At 39.4% G+C, this 23,984-nt stretch overlaps 1 protein-coding gene across 1 annotated transcript; it reads left to right on the plus strand.

Annotated features, from left to right (window-relative positions):
• The first annotated feature begins 3,567 nt into the window (after window positions 1–3,567).
• Window positions 3,568–12,705, plus strand: HRH4 (histamine receptor H4). Its single transcript, XM_027127534.1, has 3 exons — window positions 3,568–3,748; window positions 7,022–7,185; window positions 11,849–12,705. The coding sequence occupies exons 1-3, from the start codon at window positions 3,568–3,570 to the stop codon at window positions 12,653–12,655; spliced, it is 1,152 nt and encodes a 383-aa protein (XP_026983335.1). The 3' UTR covers window positions 12,656–12,705.
• Window positions 12,706–23,984: the final 11,279 nt, after the last annotated feature.

Here is a 23,984-nt window from a genome sequence, read left to right on the forward strand (position 1 = left end):
ACAGCAGGTTCTTATTAGTTATCCATTTTATACATATTAGGGTATATATGTCAATCCCAATCTCCCAATTCTAATGTAAATTTTGAATGCATAATTTCATTTATAAAATACAAAAATAGGCACAGCTAATTTTGATTATAGATGTTGGGATAGTCTTACCCATGAGGGTTGAGTGTTTCTTGATTTGGCTGGTGGTTACATGGGTATGTTCAATTTGTAAAAATTAATCAGTTATACATCTATGACTTGTGTACTTTATACACTTATGATTTATGTACTTTTGTTTGTTTCTTAAATTTTGGCCACACTGCACAGCATGTGGGATCTTAGTTCCCCAGCCAGGGATTGAACCTGCACCCCCTGCATTGGAAGGTGGAGTCTTAGCCACTGGACCGCCAGGGAAGTCCCGATTTATGTACTTTTGTTGTGTATATCATACTTAAACAAAAAGTAATAAAACAGAATGAAACAAAATGCAGCCTTAGCCCTTAGCAACTTATTTCTACTAGGAGAGACAAGCAAGAAAACCTCCATTTGTTGTTGTTCTTCATTCCTTTGTATAGATTCCTATGCCCATTTGGATTCATTTTCCTTCTGCCTGAAGAACTTCCTTTCACATTTCTTGTAGTTCTAGTTTGTTGATGATGAATCCTTTCAGCTCTTATACATCTGAAAAATTCCTATTTTGCCTTTGTTTTTGAAAGTTATTTTTATTAGGTACAGAATCTTAGGTTGACATATTTTTTCTTTCAGCCCTTGAAAGATGTTAGACTAGTATCTTCTTGCTTACATTGTTTCTGATGGGAAATCTGCTGTCATCCATATCTTTTTTATTTTGTATGTAATTTTCCCTCCTCTGGCTGCTCTTAAGATTTTTTTTTTTAAACACTGGTTTTGAACAGTTTGATTTGATGTGCTTTGTGCAGTTTTCATCATGTTTCTTTCTTAAGATTTTTTTTTTAAACACTGGTTTTGAACAGTTTGATTTGATGTGCTTTGTGCAGTTTTCATCATGTTTCTTGTGTTTGAGGTTCATTGAACTTCTTGGTTTATAGTTTTCATCAAATTTTGAAAGCTTTTGCCCATTATTTCTGCAATTTTTTTCTTCTGTTCCCTGCTCTCTACTTTCCTGAAGGGACTTCTGTAGGCATATATTAGGTCCCTTGAAGTTGTCCTACAGCTTAGTGAAACTCTGTTAAATTTTTGACAGGTGCAGCATCTCCTTTATTTATTTTTTAATTTATTATTATTTTTTAAAGAAGATGTTGGGGGTAGGAGTTTATTAATTTATTTTTTATTTATTTTTGCTGTGTTGGGTCTTCGTTTCTGTGCGAGGGCTTTCTCTAGTTGTGGCAAGCGGGGGCCACTCTTCATTGCGGTGTGCGGGCCTCTCACTATTGTGGCCTCTCTTGTTGCAGAGCACAGGCTCCAGATGCGCAGGCTCAGTAGTTGTGGCTCACGGGCCCAGCTGCTCTGCAGCATGTGGGATCTTCCCAGACCAGGGCTCGAACCTGCATCCCCTGCATCAGCAGGCAGACTCTCAACCACTGTGCCACCAGGGAAGTCCTATTTTTTAATTCTTATTGGAGTATAGTTGATTTGCAATGTTGTGTTAGTTTCAGGTGTACAGCAAAGTGAATCAATTATACACATACATATATCTACTCTTTTTTAGATTCTTTTCCCATATAGGCCGTTACAGAGTACTGAGTAGAGTTCCCTGTGCTATACAGTAGGTCCTTATTAGTTATCTGTTTTATATATAGTAGTGTGTATGTCAATCCCAAACTTCCAATTTATCCTCCCCTGAAGCTCTGTTAAATTGAAAAAAAATTCTCCTTTATCCGTTATTTTGGGTAGTTTACTTTGCTATATGTTCAAATTCACTAATCTTTTCTTCTGCAATTTCTGATTTGTCATTAATCCTTTGTAATGTATTTTTAGTTCAGACATTTCAGTCTTCATTTCTAGAAGTTTGATTTGGATGTTTTAAAAATAATTTTATTTCTTTATATATCTGTTTAAAAATATGGAATACAGCTATAATAACTACTTTAATGTCCTTATCTATTAATTCTAGTATCTATGTCAGTTATGGGTGGTTTCAACTGATTGATTTTTCTTTGCATTATGGGTCTTATTTGCCTGCTTCTTGGCATGCCTGATAATTCTTAATTGGATTCCAGACATTATACATTTTACCTTGCTGGGGACAGGATATTTTTATGTCCTATAAATATTCTTGAGCTGTGTTCAGAGCTTCCATTAAGTTACTTGGAACTGGTTTGGTCCTTTCAGATCTTGCTTTTAAGATTTGTGAGGCAGGATTCAAGCAGTATTCGGTATAGGGCTACCTATTTCTGACTACTGAGGCAAGACCTTTCTGAATATATTACCCAGTGCCCCGTGAATTGAGTTTTGTCAGTCTGGCTGGTGGGAACAAAGTCTGTAACTGGCCCCTTGTGACCCCTGGGTATTGTTCCTTCTAATCTTTTTTGAGTGGTTCTTCTTCCTGTCTGAGAACATTTCCCCACATACTGTGCTGGTCAGTACCCTGGTAAATACTTGAGCAGGGCCCTTTGCAGCTCTGAAGCACAGAGTTCCATAATACCCTCTATACAATCACTGTTATCTACACACTCCTCTGTTGGCCCAAAGAATTCATTGGGGCTTTTAGCCCCCTCCACCTTTTTCTTTTTCTTTTTTTTTTTGACTGTGACACTTGGCATGGCATGTGGGATTTTAGTTCCCCCACCAGGGATCAAACCCTTGCCCCCTGCAGTGGAAGCATGGAGTCTTAACCACTAGACCACCAGGGAAGTCCCTCCCCTGACCTTTCGATTATCATTTTCTCATGGAAAATGCAGCTTCTTAACTGGCTTCAGAAAGAAGGGGCGATACCGGACTGGTGACAATTTTTATGCAAATTGGGCTTTCCCGTCCTCATCTATTCATTCATCCCATACTGATTTATTTTGAACCAGGCACCCATTTAGGTGTTGGGGATATATCAGTGAAAATACAGACAAAAATCCTTACCCTCATGGTGCTTGTATTTTTCCTGGGAGCAGGGGCGGGGAGAGGAAAGTAAACAGTATAAATAAGTAAATAAAACTACATAGCATTTTAGAGGTTTATCATTGCTACTGAGAAAAACATAATAGCAGGGAGGAAATGTGTTAGAGGTAGAGGTTGCAATGTAAACGTCAGGGGTAGGGCTCACTGAGGAAGATGCATTGGAGTAAACAAAAGGAGCCTCTGAGGGAAGAGTGGTTCATGCCCAGGAAACCCATGCAAGAATCTGAGGGTGTGTGTACGGTGTATTTGATGCCAGATAGGGTGGAGCAGAGTGAGCTAGGGGTGGAGGGAGTAGCAGAAGCCTTCTTCTCTCCTCCCCCTGGTTCCTTCACTTCCTTTTTATTTTCTTTACCATCTTCTTTTAATATAGTTTGTTTTCCCTCACTCCCCTACCTTCCCACCATCACAATTGGTCATGCCAAAGACTTATGGCTCTTTTCAAGGACCTGGCTATTAGTTTTTCTTATCAAGTCTATTTGACCCAGAAGCATGACTCCAGAGTGGAAGTTATGGAAACACCTAGGAGAGGGTATATCACAGATGTATTTCAGGTTCATGGTTTCAGGTTCTGAAACTCCTTTGGAAGGAGGCGCAAAACCACTCAACAAGACAGAGGAACTGAGCGTGATGTTCATATTAAACCATCCCAAAGAACTCAAGGTGACAGCAGGTGACATTCATTAAAACAAAAGGAATAGACTTGAGCCTGTTTTCAACTAACTGCTATTTCAAGCAGCTCCAGAGGTTTTGAACACACCTTTCTCTTTTATCTAATTCAGAAAGTTTGTGAAAAACATTATCAATAAATAGACAACGGCATCTGTAATGCAAATGATTGGTGGCATCCTGCTCTTCTTTCCCATTCAGGGGAGGAAATGAGTGTGTATGTAGAAAATGCTCCTGTCGGGAACATTGGAAGCCACAACTCTGGGCCAAAATATAATAAATTTCTCTGTTTTGAAGATACTTTGATTTTTCTCAAGTGATTCTGAGATACCACGGGTGCACACACACACACACCCCTTTGAGATGGAAGGCACCATAAGGAAGCTTAGAGAATTACACCCATTATCTTGTAATAACCTATAATGGAGTATAATCTTCGAAAACACTGAATCACTATGGTGTACACCTGAAACTAACACAATACTGTAAATCAACTATACTTCAATTAAAAAAATAATATGCCAGAAATATTTAGAATCCTAAAAGATATATATACACACACACATATACATACATACACATACAGTTAAAATGTAAAACAAGCAGGCAATTTGAACTACAGGTAAGAACTGAACCAACTCTTCTTCTCAATGGTGTCTTGTCTCTCACATTTGTATGTAAATCTAGGTACAGGACACTAAGTTCTGCATTTCCTTACACTGGTTCTAAAACAACACCTTTATATCCTCATGTTGCCTTTTTTTTTTTTTTTCTTAGGTTGTTTCCCTCGCTTGCCTATTGTAAATAGTGCTTCAATGAGTACTGGGTGCATGTATCTTTTTGAATTATAGTTTTGTCTGGATATATGCCCAGGATTGGGATTGCAGGATCATATGGCAACTCTATTTTAAGTTTTTTGAGGAACCTCCATACTGTTTTCCATAGCGGCCGTACCAATTTACATTCACACCAACAGTGTAAGAGGGTTCTCTTTTCTCCACACCCTCTCCAGTATTTGTTATTTGTAGACTTTTTAATGATGGTCATTCTGACTGGTGTGAGGTAGTACCTCATTGTTGTTTTGATTTGCATTTCTCTAATAATTAGCAATGTTGAGCATCCTTTCATGTACCTGTTGGCCATCTCTATGTCTTCTTTGGAGAAATGTCTATTTAGGTCTTCTGTCCATTTTTGATTGGGTTGTGTTTTTTTGTTATTGAGTTGTATGAGCTGTTTATATATTTTGGAAATTGAGCCCTTGTCAGTCACATCATTTGCAAATATCTTCTCCCAGTCTGTAGGTTGTCTTTTAATTTAGTGTATGGTTTCATTGCTGTACAGCAGCTCATAAGTTTGATTAGGTTCCATTTGTTTATTTTTGCTTTTATTTCTATTGCCTTGGGAGACTGACCTAAGAAAAATGATTGGTATGATTTATGTCAGAGTATGTTTTGCCTATGTTCTCTTCTAAGAGTTTCATGGTGGCATGTCATTTTTTTTTTACAATAATTATCTTTAAAATATACATTTAAAAAAAATTATTTTATTTATTTATTTATTATACAGCAGGTTCTTATTGGTTATCTATTTTATACATATTCAGTGTATATATGTCAATCCCAATCTCCCAATTCATCCCACCACCAGCACCCCTGCCCTGCTTTCCCACCTTGGTGTCCATACGTTTGTTCTCTACATCTGTGTCTCTATTTCTGCCTTGCAAACCAGTTCATCTGTACCATTTTTCTAGATTCCACATATATGCATTAATATACGATATTTGTTTTTCTCTTTCTGATTTACTTCACTTTGTATGACAGTCTAGGTGCATCCACATGTCTACAAATGACCCAACTTCATTCCTTTTTATGGCTGAGTAATATTCCATTGTATATATGTACCACATCTTCTTTATCCATTCGTCTGTTGATGGGCATTTAGGTTGCTTCCATGACCTGGCTATTGTAAATAGTGCTGCAATGAACACTGGGGTGCTCATGTCATCTTGTTTTGGGAGAATGAAGGGTTTCCTTCAATCTTCCCTTTCCTTTCTTTTATCTTTACTATTGTTCTTCATGATAGGCTAACTTGGTTCTCATATGGAAAATGGGAATTCCTGCCAAGAGCCTTCATAAAATATGAAGATATCCAACAAAATAAGATTTCAACCGAGCGTCCACTTAATAGATTATTTTCTTAGTGAGTAGACCACCTGTCTGAAATGTCAATACAACTGAAAACCCCTATAAGGCTAAAGGAAAAGGAACCCAGTTCAGTCATTTTCCACAATGAAGCAGTTTCTGTGCTGAGTTGAATCACTCAGGTATTTGTTCATTTGGTGAAGGGTAGCAGTTAAAGTCAGGGGTTATGAAATCACATTGCTTGGTTTCAAATCCAATTTTTCCCTTACTTGGGCTAATAATGTCTCCTTTTTGAACTTCAGATTCTTTATCTGCTAACTCAGCATGGTGCCTACCTCACAAAGTTTCTATGAAAGTTAAATGAGATGATATATGTAATACACATAGCACAATGTCTGGCATCTGGTAATTGCACAATACCTATTAGCTGTTATTAATTTCCTTGAGTTAAACATGTGAGCCATTGGTCAACCTTGGATATTGTGAAAAATACAAAGATCGACTTCCCACACAGTCCCAGTCCTCAGGAGAAACAAGTTGACGTATGACAACGATATAAAGTAGGATATATTTGTACATGAGACGGGGAGAGATGAGTGAAGTTCCAGGAGAGGGCAAGTGACAGAGGGGTCACTTCTACCCAGGAAGTTCCAGGAAAGATGATACGGAGGATGCCACTTTTTAAACTAAGTGAAGAATTAGAAGGAATTAAATAGACTTCTCCGTAGAAGAGAGGAGGATATTCTAGGAAGAAAGAATGTTGTTGAAGGGAAAGAGATGTGACAATGTGAGATGTATATGGGGGAAGGGTGGCCCATCCTGTTTGGGTTAGATCATGAACACAAAGATGATGTGTGCTGTACATGGCTGGAAATACATGTTGGGGCCTGAACTTAATTTGGAAAGTAATAAGAAGCCATTGAAGGTACGATGTTTGTGACAGCTATTTTAAAAATGGTATTTAAAGAATGTGTATGAGATCAGTCCTGAGTTTGTTGATGAAATACCATGAATTTCTAAATTATAATCAAGCTCTTTTTGGTCAGTTCAGAGAGTTCATTGTGTTGTGTTCCTATGTCTCTTCGTATTCATTGATATGTGCTATTTTTCTTTACCCTTATTTTTTCCCTGTACAGGTGTGATCTCCATTCCTTTGTACATCCCTCACAGGCTGTTCAACTGGAAGTTTGAAGATAACATCTGTGCATTTTGGCTCACTATTGACTATCTTTTGTGCACAACATCTGTGTATGACATTGTACTCATCAGCTTTGATCAATACCAGTCAGTCTCAAATGCTGTAAGTCAAAATATTAATTTATCCTCCTTAGAAGATTATATACTTGTAAATTTTGGGTCCCCAAGCAAAAAATTTTTTTGTTTAATTGGCAAAACTTAGAGAAGCCTGTTACCCTTTTGTTATCTAGCACTAAGTTTTCATTGGTGCTTAGTGAACATTTTCTGTGTGATTTGGTTAGGTCACTCTCTTATGTACCACTAAAATGGGAAGGTGTCCACCAAAATCCAAGGCAAGTTGTGAGAAGTGGTAAATCGAATCCATAGTAGATTGGATATGCATGAGTCTCACGGTAGGTTCATCTGTTCAACTCCTTAGACAACTTGAGACCTGAATGTTTTCTTCAGGATGGAAATTGGTGGGTGATTAGAAAGACTCCCAGACTTCTGAATGTCACGAGAAAATTAATTTTGAATGACCAAAGGAAAAGACAGTATACAGGGAAGCTATAGGTTATACAGTAGCACTAACCAGAAACTAACCAGTGCCAGTTTAGGACCCATGCCAAGAAAGTCTGAACTTACCCAAGATTTAGAACAGTCTCATCAACTAGTTCGTGACAGTTCTTAAGCTAAATTTATCAGCAATAGAATAAAGGAGAGAATAAGGTTGATGTTAATAAGGATGAGGGATGGGAAGAGGCCACAGAAACATGGACGGTGATCTGAAGTCTTTGAGACCTAGATGGGAAACTTCCTTCACTCCTGAGTTCCAGGGACCCAAATGTGTGGGAAACGACTGTGCGACAGGGATTTTGCTAAGGACACAAAACTGAATCTCCAGAGTCTTTCCTTTTGAGGAGCATAAGAGTCTAATGTGGAGACAGATCCATAAACAAAGGGACTAAGTGTGGCGCTGGAGGCATTGAGAGGACAGTGACAGTTCCGTCCTGGGAGAGTTGTGCAGCTTGGAGGCAGACAGGATCCGGAGGGTGCACTGGACAAGGCAAGGATAAACTGCTGTAACGAAGAGACTCCAAAATGCTGAGACCAAACAAGACAGAAGCTAACTTTTCTCTCATAGAACAGTTCAGGAAGATGGGAAGGCTCTGCTCCAGGAACTCACCCAGGGACCCAGGCTCTGTACCCTCTAGAGCAGGGACCTATGGTGTCTGTTGCAACTGCTCAAATAAAACTTTATTATCCAAACAGGTCGTGGGCCACACTTGCTCCATGGACAGTGGTTTGCTGACCCCCACCCACCCTAAGTCATTAACCTCCTCTGCACGCTCCAAATCATGCTGTTGTCACTCCAGGTTCTAGAAAGGAAGGGCAAAAGGCAGAAGTCCAGGGTAAGGGATTTTCTTTTAACCAAGTAGTGCAGAATCACACAATCATTTCCACTCACCTTTCATTGGTGAAATTTAGTCATGTGGTCTTACCTTACTGCAAGGGAAGCTGGGAAGTACGGCCTCTAGCTGAGCTGCCATATGGCCAGGAAGAAGTAGAGAATGGATGTGGTGGGACAGCCAGACACTTGACATTGAGTACTTTATTGGCACCAGAGTCCACTGCAGTTTGTTCTGGATGAACCCTGGAGAGAGTACAGATCAGTTTGGATTAGCCATCAGAAGCCTATAATCTCAGATTTTTCAAACAGATAGTAATCCATTATTGAGTCATGAAATCAGTTCAGTGGGTTATTATGTCACTTTTTCGTAGAATGAAAAAATATGGAAAGAAGCACAATAGAACTTAAGTTAGAGTATAAACTATCAGAGTACCTTGTGCATAATAAAGGTAAGTATTGTTTTATGAATACTTCTGTCTGTATACTTCATTAGGGTATAAAATGTATTTCTCACTTTAGGTCACAGTCAAAATGTTTGAAAAGCAGTGCTCTGATTAATAATCTTTCTTTAACTAAATCTTTAATTTGTACTTTAAAATTTTCCTTTCTTTCTGGGTTTTCTTTTTAATCTTCACTGAGTGTTCCTAGTTATGTTCACTGGGACATTCTTCATGGAACATCCAAGCTCTTGAGGCAACCTCAGCTTTGTGTTAGGGTAAGGGATGGCTTGCCCAGTTAGAAAAAGGGCTTAGAAGTTACAGAGAGTTGAGGAGTGATGTCCAGAGAGAAAATGGGCGGGCTTGTTTCTTGGTCTTGCCCTGAGAAATTCCCCTGGCAATGGGGGCTGTAAACTTGGTGAGGGTTAGGTCAGCTGGATCCGGGTCCCTGGTACACAGCACAGAGTCAAGGGTAAAAAGTGCTCCACGCATGAGTGTATGAATGCTCACGGGGGTGCTCAGGCAGCACTCGCACCTCTGTTGGCTGAGTTCCAACACAGCTGTATGAAGCCAGAAGGAAGCCTTTAAAGACCACAGGAGCTCATAGGAAGTGATCATGCGGAATTGAACTCTTGCTGTAGCTAAAAGTAGAGGAGACAGTGTAATAGGGGAAGGCGGCAGGCTGGGCTTGGGAAATGGAAATCTGACAATAGTTTGGGGAAGGAAGCCTCGATGCAGATGGCAGTGCATGACAGGCACTTAGAACGGCTCTGCAATCCCATCTCATTATTAATACCAGCAAGTTCCAGGGGTTGCTCTGCCTCACAAAAGAAACCGGATTGACGGAATGTTTGGGTATCTTATTGGGGTGGGGAAGGAAGCAGGGTAAGAGACAACATCCTGAATAATGGACATATTCTGTAGTGGGTGAGAAGTGGGCCACTGATGGATTTCAGGGAGGCACGGGCCTGGATTTAAGCAACGCTTGAACTGTTATCTGTTAAGAATGCTACCCAGAGATGAAGAGATTGGCATCATCTTCTCAATTCCCTTGGATGTCCATTATCCCATTTGACCTTATGCATAATAGAAAAGAGATTACTTTCCAGCATATTGCATCATATCATTACAAAGGCTGAACAGAGCAATTAAAAAACTAAATGCAGTTTATGACCATCTGGGTATTGTTACCATCTTCATAATCATTAGATTTAGCGCAAGTATTAATTAGTGGTATGAGAAGCAGAAGGCAAAAAAATGTATTGTACGTGGGAGTTTGTGGTCAGCACCATAGGCATTTTAGCTTAGCTTCAGAAATACCAGTAATTTGGAAAAAGACAAAAAAAGAAAACCCCACTTCTCTGCATTTTTTAAAAATAATTTTTTTTTTTTTTTAAACCAGCCTCCTTTCACCTCTAGCCAATTGGTGAGCCCTTCCCAGCATGTACAATCCATCAGAGAAAGACAGTGCTGGGCATTGTTACACCCCTTTAATAAAAATGAGGAACCACTTTAGAACAAGACTTGAAAACTCACAGAGAAAATAGCACTTGAGAGATGGTGAAAGGGAAGTGTGTTCCAACTTCATGGGTAAATCATTTCCTTTCCCTTGAGTGCAAAAGGCAGAGAAACATGGAATATTTGGGCTGGAAGGAATCTTACTGACCTAAAAGGTGTCCAGACAGGTTGTGTGCTCTAGGTCCCCTTAAGAAAGTCTTGGGTCATATGTTTATCCCTCATACAGGGTGGTTGGCATTTTAGATTTCTTATAGAAGATTTCAGAATCATCAAAAGTCATGGGTCTTGTGATCCAAGAGCAATCCTCCCTCATAGAATCTCATTTTCCCTTACAGAAGCCTGTCCTTGTGACCGAGTGGACTTAGAACATTCTTCACCCCTATAAAAAGACCGTGGCACTCACCACAGCCATGTTTCCCCAGTGGCTGGCCACCCCTGCTTTGGCACCATTTTTGTCGGGTAGATACGTTTGTAGAAAGAAATGATTTGGTCACGCTCAGTAACACTGTAGTGTCTCCCCACAGCTGGTTTAAACTTTCTTTTTGTGCGTCATCTTGTGGGAGTAACATAAGAGTTCTTCTCTTTTTGACCCCACCGTGAAGGCTCAGCATAAACTGCAGAGTAGATTCTTCCTAAATACCGGATTTAGAAAAGCCAGTGTCTTTTAAACTTTTCTGTGACTTCAGTGATAAATGCATTTTACACTATGATTCAGTACACACATTTCTCGTTCTCTATGTACATCTATATTCCCAAAGCAAAAGTTTCATCAAACAATACATATCTTTAGGATGTGTGATGCATTCTGACACTGATTAGTCCAATTCATTAAAAAAATTACTGCTCATGATCCAGCTGGCAAGTTAAAAACACCGTGAAAGGGCTTCCCTGGTGGCGCAGTGGTTGAGAGTCCGCCTGCCGATGCAGGGGACGCGGGTTCATGTCCCAGTCCGGGAAGATTCCACATGCTGCGGAGCGGCTGGGCCCGTGAGCCATGGCCACTGAGCCTGCACGTCCGGAGCCTGTGCTCCGCAACGGGAGAGGCCACAACAGTGAGAGGCCCACGTACCGCAAAAAACAAAACAAAACAAAACAAAAAAACACCGTGAAAATGGGCATTTCGTTTCAGTTAACAGTTCAGGTTAGTGTCTGTGGACTAGGAAGACTGCATTCTTATTTTAGATATTGACCTTGACATTTTCTATAGTGTCAGAGGTTTAACCTTGAACTGCTAAGAAAGTCTACATCTTGGCCCAGGGTCCACCGAAATTGAACCCTCTGCCCTGGCCCAGATCATGTTACCCAAATTCAGTGAATATCCCTGCTTTGCACATCCCTGAAACTCCTGAGGGCCGATGGTACGCTTTGTGCAATCAACATATGCTCATTGTATTGAAAATAACTTACTTGGTTTCTTTTAGGTACCTTACAGAGCTCAGCACACTGGGATCTTGAAGATTGTGGTTCTGATGGTGGCCGTCTGGGTAGTGGCCTTCTTAGTGCATGGGCCAATAATTCTAGTTTCAGAGGCCTGGAAGAATGGGAAGGGGGATTGTGAACCTGGATTCCTAACAGAATGGTATATCCTTGCCCTCATGGTACTGTTGGAATTCATGATCCCAGTCTTGTTGATGGCTTATTTCAACATGTATATTTACTGGAGCCTATGGAAGTGTGGTAATCTCAGTAGGTGGCACTCTAGATTCACTTCTGTCTCTTCCAGTAGCTATGGACGCTCATTCAGGAGTGGACTGTTTTCAAGGACATCTTTTTCTAACCCAGAGGAAGCAGCAGCATCCCTTCGTTCAGAGAAACCAAGAAGAAAGAGCAGGCTCTTGTTTTCCTTAATAGCCCAGCCAAATAGTGTAACTGCTTCCAAAACGGGCTCCCTCTCCCATTCAGATTCCCTTGTTCTTCAACAAAGCGAACATCTTGAGCTGTGCAGAGGCAGGAAATTAGCCAAGTCACTGGCCATTCTCTTAGGTGTTTTTGCCACTTGCTGGGCTCCCTACTCTCTGTTCACAATTATTCGTTCAATATCCCCCACAGACCTCAGTCTGTCAGCAACAGCTGTGTATGAGTTCACATTTTGGCTTCAGAGGTTCAATTCCTTTGACAATCCTTTTTTGTATTCGCTGTGTCACAAGCGTTTTCAGAAGGCTTTCTTGAAAATAATTTGTGTGAAAAAGCAGTCCATACCATCACACAATCGGTCAACGTCCTCTTAATCTTTGTGCCTATGTAAATTTCAGTCTTGCTCTCACCTAAATGAATCTGGCTTTCATCTTGCCCTTTCCACTCTACTGAAAAAATCCAGAAAATCATAACACTTGAAAACTTGAAAAAAAAATACCTGGAACCTAGAAGTCAGTGGAAAATTATTCCGGTGAATAACAACAGCATAATTAGAAATTGACAGTAATATTTTTGTAAACTCATAATCACAAAAGCACTATATTTTTCTTAGTCATCACCTCTTCTTTGTCTTTTAGATCTTAAATAACGTTGATTGTGAAATTCAAGAATTTTGGTTTTCTATGTTCAGTGTTTGCTACAGTCTTAAGTGAATTTCCCTTTTTTATTTTACAGTGATGAAAACTCGTCACGTTTTAAGATCATTCCCTAAAGTATACAGTAGAAAAAAAGAGCTCTTGTGCCCTCTTTGCTGGGGGTGGGTAACTGTTATGGTCACTGAGCAGGCGAATTAGGGTTTGAGTTGGCAGGACGGGGGTTGAGGGTGCCAGATAGAAGAGCAGAGGGCATGTGTACTTCCAGACTCCATATTCCTGATCCTAGAAAAGAAGGAAGTGTGAGACGAAGGAGGAAAAAGGAGGTCACTGCAGCTCTCAAAGGTCCTCAATGAAGTTATCTTGGAGGCTCCAGCAATCAGAAGATGTCAGGGTGAGGGACAGGCAATGGGTTGAAAGGATGGCTTTCCATATTCCTTCCAGCCCCCTTCTCCTAACTTCCACATCAGCTCAAACTTCTCTGTGAGAAAATATGGAAGAAAGAGAAAGGCTAAGAGATGCAAAAGGACTATATGATGTACCTGGTGTAACATTCACAGAACTAGTACATGTCAATAATTATGAAAAAAATATATTTCTGTGTTTGATGTTTTTAACTCGTGTGCTCAATATTTTACACTGAAGTGCTCAGAGTGATTCCTTTATTATGCAGTTAATGTAGGTTATACCTTACTGATGAGTTGCATTTTATTAGACTGGTGACATTTTGTTCTCTTTGTCATTATTAATTTTTTCATAGTGTTCTTTGCCTGTCTTTGTCATAACATTTCATTTTGACTTCATAGTTAATTTAATCTATTCTGTAAGGTTTTATCAGTGTTTCTTCTATAACTTCTCAGAGTTCTTTTTTTTGGGGGGAGGAGCATTACCTTTATTATTTATTTTTTATACAGCAGGTTCTTATTAGTTATCCATTCTATACATATTAGTGTATACATGTCAATCCCAATCTCCCACTTCATCCCACCACCACCACCACCACCCCTGCCGCTTTCCCCACTTGGTGTCCATACGTTTGTTCTCTATATCTGTGTCTCAATTTCTGCCCTGCAAACCGGTTCATCTGTACCATTTTCGTAGGCTCCACATCTATGCGTTAATATACGATATTTGTTTTTCTCTTTCTGACTTACTTCACTCTGTATGACAGTCTCTAGATGCATCCACGTCTCTACAAATGACCCAGATTCGTTCCTTTTTATGGCTGAGTAATATTCCATTGTATGTATGTACCACATCTTCTTTATCCATTCATCTGGCAATGGGCATTTAGGTTGCTTCCATGACCTGGCTATTGTAAATAGTGCTGCAATGAACATTGTGGTACATGCCTCTTTTTGAATTATGGTTTTCTCTGTGTATATGCCCAGTAGTGGGATTACTGAGTCATATGGTAATTCTATTTTTAGTTTTTTAAGGAACCTCCATACTGTTCTCCATAGTGGCTGTATCAATTTACCTTCCCACCAACAGCACAAGAGTGTTCCCTTTTCTCCACACCCTCTCCAGCATTTGTTGTTTGTAGATTTTCTGATGATGCCCATTCTAACTGGTGTGAGATGATAACTCATTGTAGTTTTGATTTGCATTTCTCTAATAATTAGTGATGCTGAGCAGTTTTTCATGTGTTTCTTGGCCATCTGTATGCCTTCTTTGGAGAAATGTCTATTTAAGTCTTATGCCCATTTTTGGATTGGGTTGTTTGTTTTTTTTAATATTGAGTTGCATGAACTGTTAATGTATTTTGGAGATTAATCCTTTGTCTCTTGATTCGTTTGCAAATATTTTCTCCCATTCTGAGGGTTGTCTTTTCGTCTTGTTTGTAGTTTCCTTTGCTTTGCAAAGCTTTTAAGTTTCATTAGGTCCCATTTGTTTGTTTTTATTTCCATTACTCTAGGAGGTGGATCAAAAAAGATCTTGCTGTGATTTATGTCAAACAGTGTTTTTCCCATTTTTTCCTCTAACAGTTTTATAGGGCCTAGTCTTACATTTAGGCCTCTAACCCATTTTCAGTTTATTTTTGTGTATGACATTAGGGAGTGTTCTAATTTCATTTTTTTACATGTAGCTGTCCAGTTTTCCCAGCATCACTTATTGAAGAGACTGTCTTTTCTCCATGTATATCCTTGCCTCCTTTGTCATAGATTAGTTGACCATAGGTGCATGGGTTTATCTCTGGGCTTTCTATCCTGTTCCATTGATCTATATTTCTGTTTCTGTGCCAGTACCATATTATCTTGATTACTGTAGCTTTGTAGTATAGTCTGAAGTCAGGGACTCTGATTCCTCCAGCTCCGTTTTTTTCCCTCAAGACTGCTTTGGCTATTCGGGGTATTTTGTGTCTCCATACAAATTTTAAGATTTTTGGTTCTAGCTCTGCAAAAAATGCCACTGGTAATTTGATAGGGATTGTATTGAATCTGTAGATTGCTTTGGGTAGTAGAGTCATTTTCACAATATTGATTCTTCCAATCCAAGAATATGGTATATCTCTCCATCTGTTTGAATCATCTTTAATTTATTTCATCAGTGTCTTATAGTTTTCTGCATACAGGTCTTTAGTCTCCCTAGGCACGTTTATTCCTAGGTATTTTATTCTTTTTATTGCAATGCTAAATGGGAGTGTCCTTAATTTCTCTTTCAGATTTCTCATCATTAGTGTATAGGAATGCAAGAGATTTCTGTGCATTAATTTTGTATCCTGCAACTTTACCAAATTCATCAATTAGCTCTAGTAGTTTTCTGGTAGCATCTTTAGGATTCTCTGTGTATAGTATCATGTCATATGCAAACAGTGACAGTTTTACTTCTTCTTTTCCAATTTGTATGCCTTTTATTTCTTTTTCTTCTCTGATTACCATGGCTAAGACTTCCAGAACTATGTTGAAAAACAGTGGCAAGAGTTGACATCCTTGTCTTGTTCCTGATCTTAGAGGAAATGCTTTCAGTTTTTCACCATTGAGAATGATGTTTGCTGTGGGTTTCTCATATATGGCCTTTATTATGTTGAGGTAGGTTCCCTCTATGCCCACTTTCTGGAGAGTTTTTATCATAAGTCGGTGTTGAATTTTGTCAAAAGCTTTTTCTGAATCTAATGAGATGATCATATGGTTTTTATTCTTCAATTTGTTAATATGGTGTACCACATTGATTGATTTGCGTATATTGAAGAACGCTTGCATTCCTGGGATAAATCCCACTTGATCATGGTGTATGCTTTTAATGTGCTGTTGGAATCTGTTTGCTAGTATGTTGTTGAGGATTTTTGCATCTATATTCATCAGTGATATTGGTCTGTAATTTTCTGTTTGTAGTATCGTTGTCTGGTTTTGGTATCAGGGTGATGGTGGCCTCACAGAATGAGTTTCGGAGTGTTCCTTCCTCTGCAATTTTTTGGAGAGTTTGAGAAGGATGGGTGTTAGCTCTTCTCTAAATGTTTGATAGAATTCACCTGTGAAGCCATCTGGTCCTGGAATTTTGTTTGTTGGAAGATTTTTAATCACAGTTTCAATTTCATTACTTGTGATTGGTCTGTTCATATTTTCTATTTCTTCCTGGTTCAGTCTTGGAAGTTTATACCTTTCTAAGAGTTTGTCCATTTTATTGGCATAGAGTTGCTTATAGTAGTTTCTCAGTATGCTTTGTATTTTTGTGGTGTCTGCTGTAACTGCTCCTTCTTTATTTCTAATTTTATTGATTTGAGTCCTCTTCCTCTTTTTCTTGGGTCTGGCTAATGGTTTATCAATTTTGTTTATCTTCTCAAAGAACCAGGTTTTAGTTTTATTGATCTTTGCTATTGTTTTCTTTGTTTCTATTTCATTTATTTCTGCTCTGATCTTTATGATTTCTTTCCTTCTGCTAACTTTGGGTTTTGTTTGTTCTTCTTTCTCTAGTTCCTTTAGGTGTAAGGTTAGATTGTTTGAGGGTTTTTTTTTTGTTTCTTGAGGTAGGCTTGTATTGCGATAAACTTCCCTTTTAGAACTGCTTTTGCTGCATCCCATAGGTTTTGGATCATCGTATTTCGTTGTCATTTGTCTCTAGGTGTTTTTTGATTTCATCTTTGATTTCTTCAGTGATCTCTTGGTTATTTAGTAACATATTGTTTAGCTTCCATGTGTTTGTGTTTTTCTATGTTTTTTCCTTGTAATTTATTTGTAATCTCATAGCACTGTAGTCAGAAAAGATGTTTGATATGATTTCAATTTTCTTAAATTTACCAAGGCTTGATTTGTGGCCCAAGATGTGATCCTGGAAATTGTTCTGTGCCCACTTGAGAAGAAACTGTAATCTGCTCTTTTTGGATGGAATGTCCTACGACTATCAATTAAATATATCTGGTCTACTGTGTCATTTAAAGCATGTGTTTCCTTATTAATTTTCTGTTTGGATGATCTGTCCATTGGTGTAAGTGAGGTGTTAAAGTTCCCCACTATTATTGTGTTACTGTCGATTTTCTCTTTTATAGCTGTTAGCAGTTGCCTTATGTACTGAGGTGCTCCTATGTTGGGTGATATATATTTATAATTGTTATATCTTCTTCTTGGATTGATCCCTTGATTATTATGTATTGTCCTTCCTTGTCTCTTGTAACAGTCTTTATTTTAAAGTCTATTTTATGTGATATGAATATTGCTACTCCAGCTTTCTTTTGATTTCCATTTGCATGGAATATCTTTTTCCATCCACTCACTTTCAGTCTGTATGTGTCCCTAGGTCTGAAGTGGGTCTCTTGTCGACAGCATATATATGGGTCTTGTTTTTGTATCCATTAAGCGAGCCTGTGTCTTTTGGTTGGAGCATTTAATCCATTCACGTTTAAGGTAATTATCGACATGCATGTTCCTATGACCATTTTCTTAATTGTTATGGGTTTGTTTCTGTAGGTCCTTTTCTTCTCTTGTGTTTCCCACTTAGAGACGTTCCTGTAGCATTTGCAGTAGAGCTGGTTTGGTGGTGCTGAATTCTCTTAGCTTTTGCTCATCTGTAGAGCTTTTGATTTCTCCATTGAATGTGAATGAGATCCTTGCTGGGTAATCTTGGTTGTAGGTTCTTCCCTTTCATCACTTTAAATATGTCCTGCCACTCCCTTTTGGCTTGTAGAGTTTCTGCTGAGAAATCAGCTGTTAACCTTATGGGAGTTCCTGTGTATGTTATTTGTTTTTTTCCCTTGTTTCATTAATTTTTCTTTGTCTTTAATTTTTATCAATTTGATTACTATGTGTCTCAGCGTGTTTCTCCTTGGGTTTATCCTGCCTGGGACTCTCTGTGCTTCCTGGACTTGGGTGGCTATTTCCTTTCCCATGTTAGGGAAGTTTTCAACTATAATCTCTTCAAATATTTTCTCGGGTCCTTTCTCTCTCTCTTCTCCTTCTGGGACCCCTATAGTGCAAATGTTGTTGTGTTTAATGTTGTCCCAGAGGTCTCTTAGGCTGTCTTCACTTCTTTTCATTCTTTTTTCTTTTTTCTGTTCTGTGGCAGTGAATTCCACCATTCTGTCTTCCAGGTCACTTATCCATTCTTCTGCCTCAGTTATTCTGCTATTGATTCCTTCTAGTGTATTTTTCATTTCAGTTATTGTATTGTTCACTTCTGTTTGTTTGTTCTTTAATTCTTCTAGGTCTTTGTTAAACATTTCTTGCATCTTGATCTTTGCCTCCATTCTTTTTCCAAGATCCTGGATCATCTTCACTATCATAATTCTGAATTCTTTTCTGGAAGGTTGCCTATCTCCACTTCATTTAGTTGTTTTTCTGGGGTTTTATCTTGTTCCTTCATCTGGTACATAGCCCTCTGCCTTTTTATCTTGTCTGTCTTTCTGTGAATGTGGTTTTTGTTCCACAGGCTGCAGGATTGTAGTTCTTCTTGCTTCTACTGTCTGCTCTCTGGTCTTCTCAGAGTTCTTATACAGATTAGTCATTTTCATATTTCTTAGACCTTTTAAAGCTTTGATTAATTTCAAAGACTAAAATACGAAAATATTTTAAGTATATCAGAAATGCATGATTTTTTTTTTTTTTTTTGTGGTACATGGGCCTCTCACTGTTGTGGCCTCTCCCATTGTAGAGCACAGGCTCCGGACGTGCAGGCTCAGCGGCCATGGCTCACGGGCCCAGCCACTCTGCGGCATGTGGCATCCTCCCAGACCGGGGCACAAACCCGTGTCCTCTGCATCGGCAGGCGGACTCTCAACCACTGCGCCACCAGGGAAGCCCCAGAAATGCACATGATTTTTATATACACTTATGCCTTAACATTAAGTTGAAACAGGAAATACATGTTTAACGTTCAATCATAATTTGAAAAAATTGAGACATAAACCCTCATGAACAGACAAGTTTTTATAAAGCTGTTACTTGTCAGCTGTTGGTTTTAACAGTTATAAATTAGTAGTTTTGGATTTCATCTCATCACTGGAGGCTTGAATGTTCGCTGAATGGAGTGGCCACAGGAGAACTTTCCTAGTTGAACCTTGGGGGAAACATGCCTAAATTGTCATATGTATTTTCTAAAACATAGAAAATGTAATATGTATGGTATTTCATTCAATCCAAGATGCTGTCAATGTAAGACTTACCATCTTATACTATAAAAGAGAAAATGCTTTAGATTGTCTATGAAACAATATTTTAAAAATCACAATTATAATAAGTCCTATTCTGATTTCAGGATTGTTGAAAAGTGAGAAACGTGTGTTTTAGAAGTGATGAAATATGATCTAGGTATGAGAAATGACAGAACAGGGCTAATCCTCTATGAAATGAGAGTTTGAATAAAATACTTTTGATGGTACATTCATGTATTCATTATACAAATGTGTATTAGGAGTCTATCATGTATTAACTACTTATTGTAAAGATGTCTGTGAACCTTGCCAATAAGATTTATATTCCCTGGGGCAGGAATATTACTTTTCTTTTAGTACAATGCACCTCATAGCTATTTATTGAAAAGGCACACACTAGGAATTTTCCTTAAAAAGGGAATGTCGATGCCAGTCTTTTATTTTTTTTAAACACTTGATGAATTTTTAAAAAAGATTTAGTTATTATTTACTTATTTATTTTATTTATTTTTGGTTGCATCAGGTCTTAGTTGTGGCCCTCGGGATCTTCGTTGAGGCATGTGGGATCATTTGCTGCAGTGTGCGGGCTCTTTGTTGCAGCGTGCGGGCTCTTTGTTGCGGCATGCAGGCTTCTCTCTAGTTGTGGTGTATGGGTTTTCTCTTCTCTACTTGTGGTGCACAGGCTCTAGGGCTCGTGGGCTCTGTCCTTGTGGCGTGCAGGTTCCAGAACACGTGGACTCTGTTGTTTGTGGCATGCGGGCTCTAGTTGAGGCTCGCAAGTTCAGTAGTTGTCACGTGCAGGCTTAGTTGCCCCGCGGCACGTGGGATCTTAGTTCCCTGACCAGTGATCGAACCCGAAACCACCAGGGAAGTCCCAATCCCAGTCTTTTAAATGCAAATCTTTTAAATTTGCACTGAATGAACTTTAAAATGTTTTTCATTATAATAAAAATAATATGAACTTATTATAAAAAGACAACAGCTAAAGAATTCCTTTACCCAAGAAGCAGCCACAACTATTAGTTTGGTATAGGTGTGTCTAGAGAAAAGAATGATATAATCCCATTTTCTAGAAACACGTGTTTATATATCTAAACATCTCAAGATATCCTCAGGTGGGGCTTTTCATAAAACAAAGGCTCCTATTCTAGTAGGAGTAATTACCATCTTTCAGTCCCCAGTATAACTGGTTTATAAACACTAAATTTTAGGGACTTCCCTGGTGGTCCAGTGATAAAGAATCAGCCTTCCAATGCAGGGGATGTGTGTTCGATCGAGAGAGTGCCTCAACGAGAGAGCCTGTGTGCCGCAAACTACAGGGCCCACACGCCCTGGAGCCCGTGCATCACAACTAGAGAGAGAAAGCCCACATGACGCAATGAAAGATCCTGCATGCCTCAACGAAGATGCTGTGTGGTACAACTAAGACCCGACGCAGCCAAAAAAATAAAGAAAAGAAAAAATTTAAAAAATACTAAATTTTAAAGATATTTAATTTTAAATTAATTATTTTAAAATACATATTTAAAAATTTTTAAATACTTATTAGCTCATCTTAAATCTAGACCCAACTCCACTGGCATAATTGGCAGAACATTCCTAAGAATGTTGTTTCCTAGGTGTTGGCTTCAGTTGGCCTGTATAGATAGAGATTCAAGAAGAGTGAAGGCAGATTTAGGGCTATGTCAACTATGAATGGCACTTTAGGTATAGTCTTTTTATGGGTCATAAGGACTTTAAATATAAATAACTGATCATAATAACTATTTTACAGAACTGCTTTTTGTGGCTTTTTGGTAACTACTTTCTTGTAACAAGGATCTTGAGACTTGAAACTATTCTTCACACTGTGAGTTCAGAAAAAGGAATTCCTGTATACAAAATAAACTTTTTGTTCTAATAATTGTTGTCAGGGTTGAGTAAAGTTATTTCAAACAGAAGGAATTTAAATAGTGCAGCATATCAGAAGGCTGAAAGAGCAAGAAGTGGATGTTTATGTAACCCAGAGATTAAGAATTTAAGAAACTGACTACCATCTTTAAGGTTAGAGACAGTAAAAGAGAAGTGGTGTTATCAGAATCTAGGATCTTGGAGACATCCTTAGAGGGTTAATGCTTGGAGGCCTGATTAATTCCTAATGACCAATGGTAGAGCTTGGACAGCCGAAGAGGTGGGTGCTCAGACTGCCTTGAGGGTAGATGGGGCAGGGCAGCCAAGGCTGTGGCTAGTACCTCTGATGGGGCCCAGCAAGGCAGGAACATTGCTGTGCACTGCTGCTAGAGGGATGCCAAGTCAAGTGAGTTTTCTTCTCTGTACGTCCTACCTTCCAATCTCTTGCCAGTGCCTTCCATTCATGGAACCTAACTGAAAGCCAGTTGGCAAGGGAGTCTGGGAAACATGATTCCTAGCTCCAGCCTACAGTGCGGTGTATAAAAAGGTAGGCTTGGAGGTAACAGACACCAGATAACTGGCAAAAGCATCCTATATTAAAGAATAAAGTAGAACGTTGGTCTTCAGGGATTTAGCATTCAGAGTTTCAACTGTATATAAGCAGCTGGCTGGTCCACAACACTGTAATTTTCTTAAGGCACAAATTCACATCATGTATCTTTAGGCTGGTATGCTGAGTGATTCGGCTGCTAATGTTACCGAAATAAGTGTATGGACCCTGCTAGGGCCTGCCTTGGTGGGTTTGAGTAGGTGAATAATGAAACCAAGCTTCTGACACAGCACAAGCTTTATTCAGTGGCCAAAGAATGGACAAGCTGGAACTAAGTTCACAGATCAACTTCTCACCCAGCTGGCGAGAGTGATTTAATTTTAAAGAATAAAGCTAAAGGGAAAAAAAAAAAAAAGCTAAAGGGAAGTGAGGCATAGGCATTAGTTTACTGGGGGGAAAGGGCAGGGCTTTTTCAAGGGAGTGGGGTGTCACCCCCTTTTTATCCTTTTTTGGTCCCTAATGTCTGGTCCTGGCTGTTGATAGGTGTGTGCTACTGTAGTGAAATCAATGTATAATGAGACCCAGGGTCAGTTGGAGGTCAGATTTGTTGCCATCTTTGTCCCAGCTGGTTCCATCTGTTTTTTTTCTTTTTTCGTGTGTGGCTTCCTTTCTTATCTCTGGACCCTTTAACTTAAAGATTTACGTTCACTCCTGCTAAAGGTGGGGGTAGTTGGCAGGTTCTGAGTAAGGACACTCCTGCTAACGGGGTTGATGGGTTTTGAGCAAAGACCTGGAGCCGTTCTGGCAACATTAAGCCCAGCATCCTCATTCCCACAAAGTTTTCTTGACCTCTGTTCTTGTCACGTGGACTTTAGAACGTAAGAAGTGTTCAACATTTTTGTGTTGGTGATGCAAGTGAAAGAGGAATGAAGTCCAGGATAGCATGGGACTCAGCAGTGGGTATCATTGGTGGGTTCCCTACAGAGATTCCAAGCTGGCAGTCCATGGAGGTGTCTGGTCTATAAGATGAGTGGATTTTGTTATTTAAAAATTGGGGGATTCAACATTAAAATTGAGATTTTTCAGGTTTTTTTTTTTTTTTTTTAAGAAATTGAAAGATCCAGCAACATTGGGCCCACATTCCCTCAAGAAAACAATTTGCTGAATCTAAGTTCTGAGTAGTGGCTGCCTCTTGTAGGCAGGGAGATACCCTGCAGGGCTCCACAGTTCCATTTTCCTTCATTTAGTCACTTTCATTTGCCTGTCTGTTCCCTTTAGGTATCTGAATTGCAGGCCCTGCTCTATATGTAAAAAGAAAAAAGTGATTCATGAAACTAGAGAGTACCCTAGAAACTACAAACATTGCCTTTTCTTTATTTTTTTTAATTTTTACTTTTTGGCTGCGTCGGGTCTTCATTGCTGCGTGCAGGCTTTCTCTAGTTGTGGTGAGCGGGGGCTACTCTTCATTGTGGTTCGTGGGCTTCTCGTTGCGGTGGCTTCTCTTGATGTGGAGCACAGGCTCTAGGTGCACGGGCTTCAGTAGCTGTGGCTCGCAGGCTCTAGAGCACAGGCTCAGTAGTTGTGGCACATGGGCTTAGTTACTCTGCAGCATGTGGGATCTTCCCAGACCAGGGATTGAACCCGTGTCCTCTGCATTGGCAGGCGGATTTTTAACCACTGCGCCACCAGGGAAGTCCCAACGTTGCCTTTTCTGTTGGAAATTTTATGTTCTGGAGCTCTTTCAGTTAGGATTCCTTTGGTTACAAGTGACAGAAACATAAATTGAACCACCTGGGCAAAAGTGAAGGTATTGGTTCCCATTATCAAACTGCGTAAAGACAATGGTGAGAGCCACCCCAGGGATGACGGAAACCAGACACTCTGTGACTTTATTTTATATTGTGGCTTCTCCACAAGGCTGGGATGATGGATGCTTATATCCTTCTTGATCAGATAGGAAAAGGGCCTCTCCTAGCAACAGTGAGAAAAAAAATCCTGGAAAAGCTAAATTGAGTGCCCAGTGGGTA

This window comes from Aethalodelphis obliquidens, unplaced genomic scaffold (assembly GCF_003676395.1).
Source record: "Aethalodelphis obliquidens isolate GAN/ISIS:26980383/991018 unplaced genomic scaffold, ASM367639v1 scaffold32, whole genome shotgun sequence".
Taxonomy (NCBI): domain Eukaryota; kingdom Metazoa; phylum Chordata; class Mammalia; order Artiodactyla; family Delphinidae; genus Aethalodelphis; species Aethalodelphis obliquidens.

Bases quoted from the DNA above. Each gene is read 5' to 3' on its own strand.
- HRH4 (XM_027127534.1), top strand. From the start codon at position 3,568: ATGACTCCAGAGTGGAAGTTATGGAAACACCTAGGAGAGGGTATATCA. The intron at 3,749-7,021 runs GTGACATTCATT...TTCCCTGTACAG, and splicing joins AGAACTCAAGGTGACAGCAG to GTGTGATCTCCATTCCTTTG. The intron at 7,186-11,848 runs GTAAGTCAAAAT...GGTTTCTTTTAG, and splicing joins ACCAGTCAGTCTCAAATGCT to GTACCTTACAGAGCTCAGCA.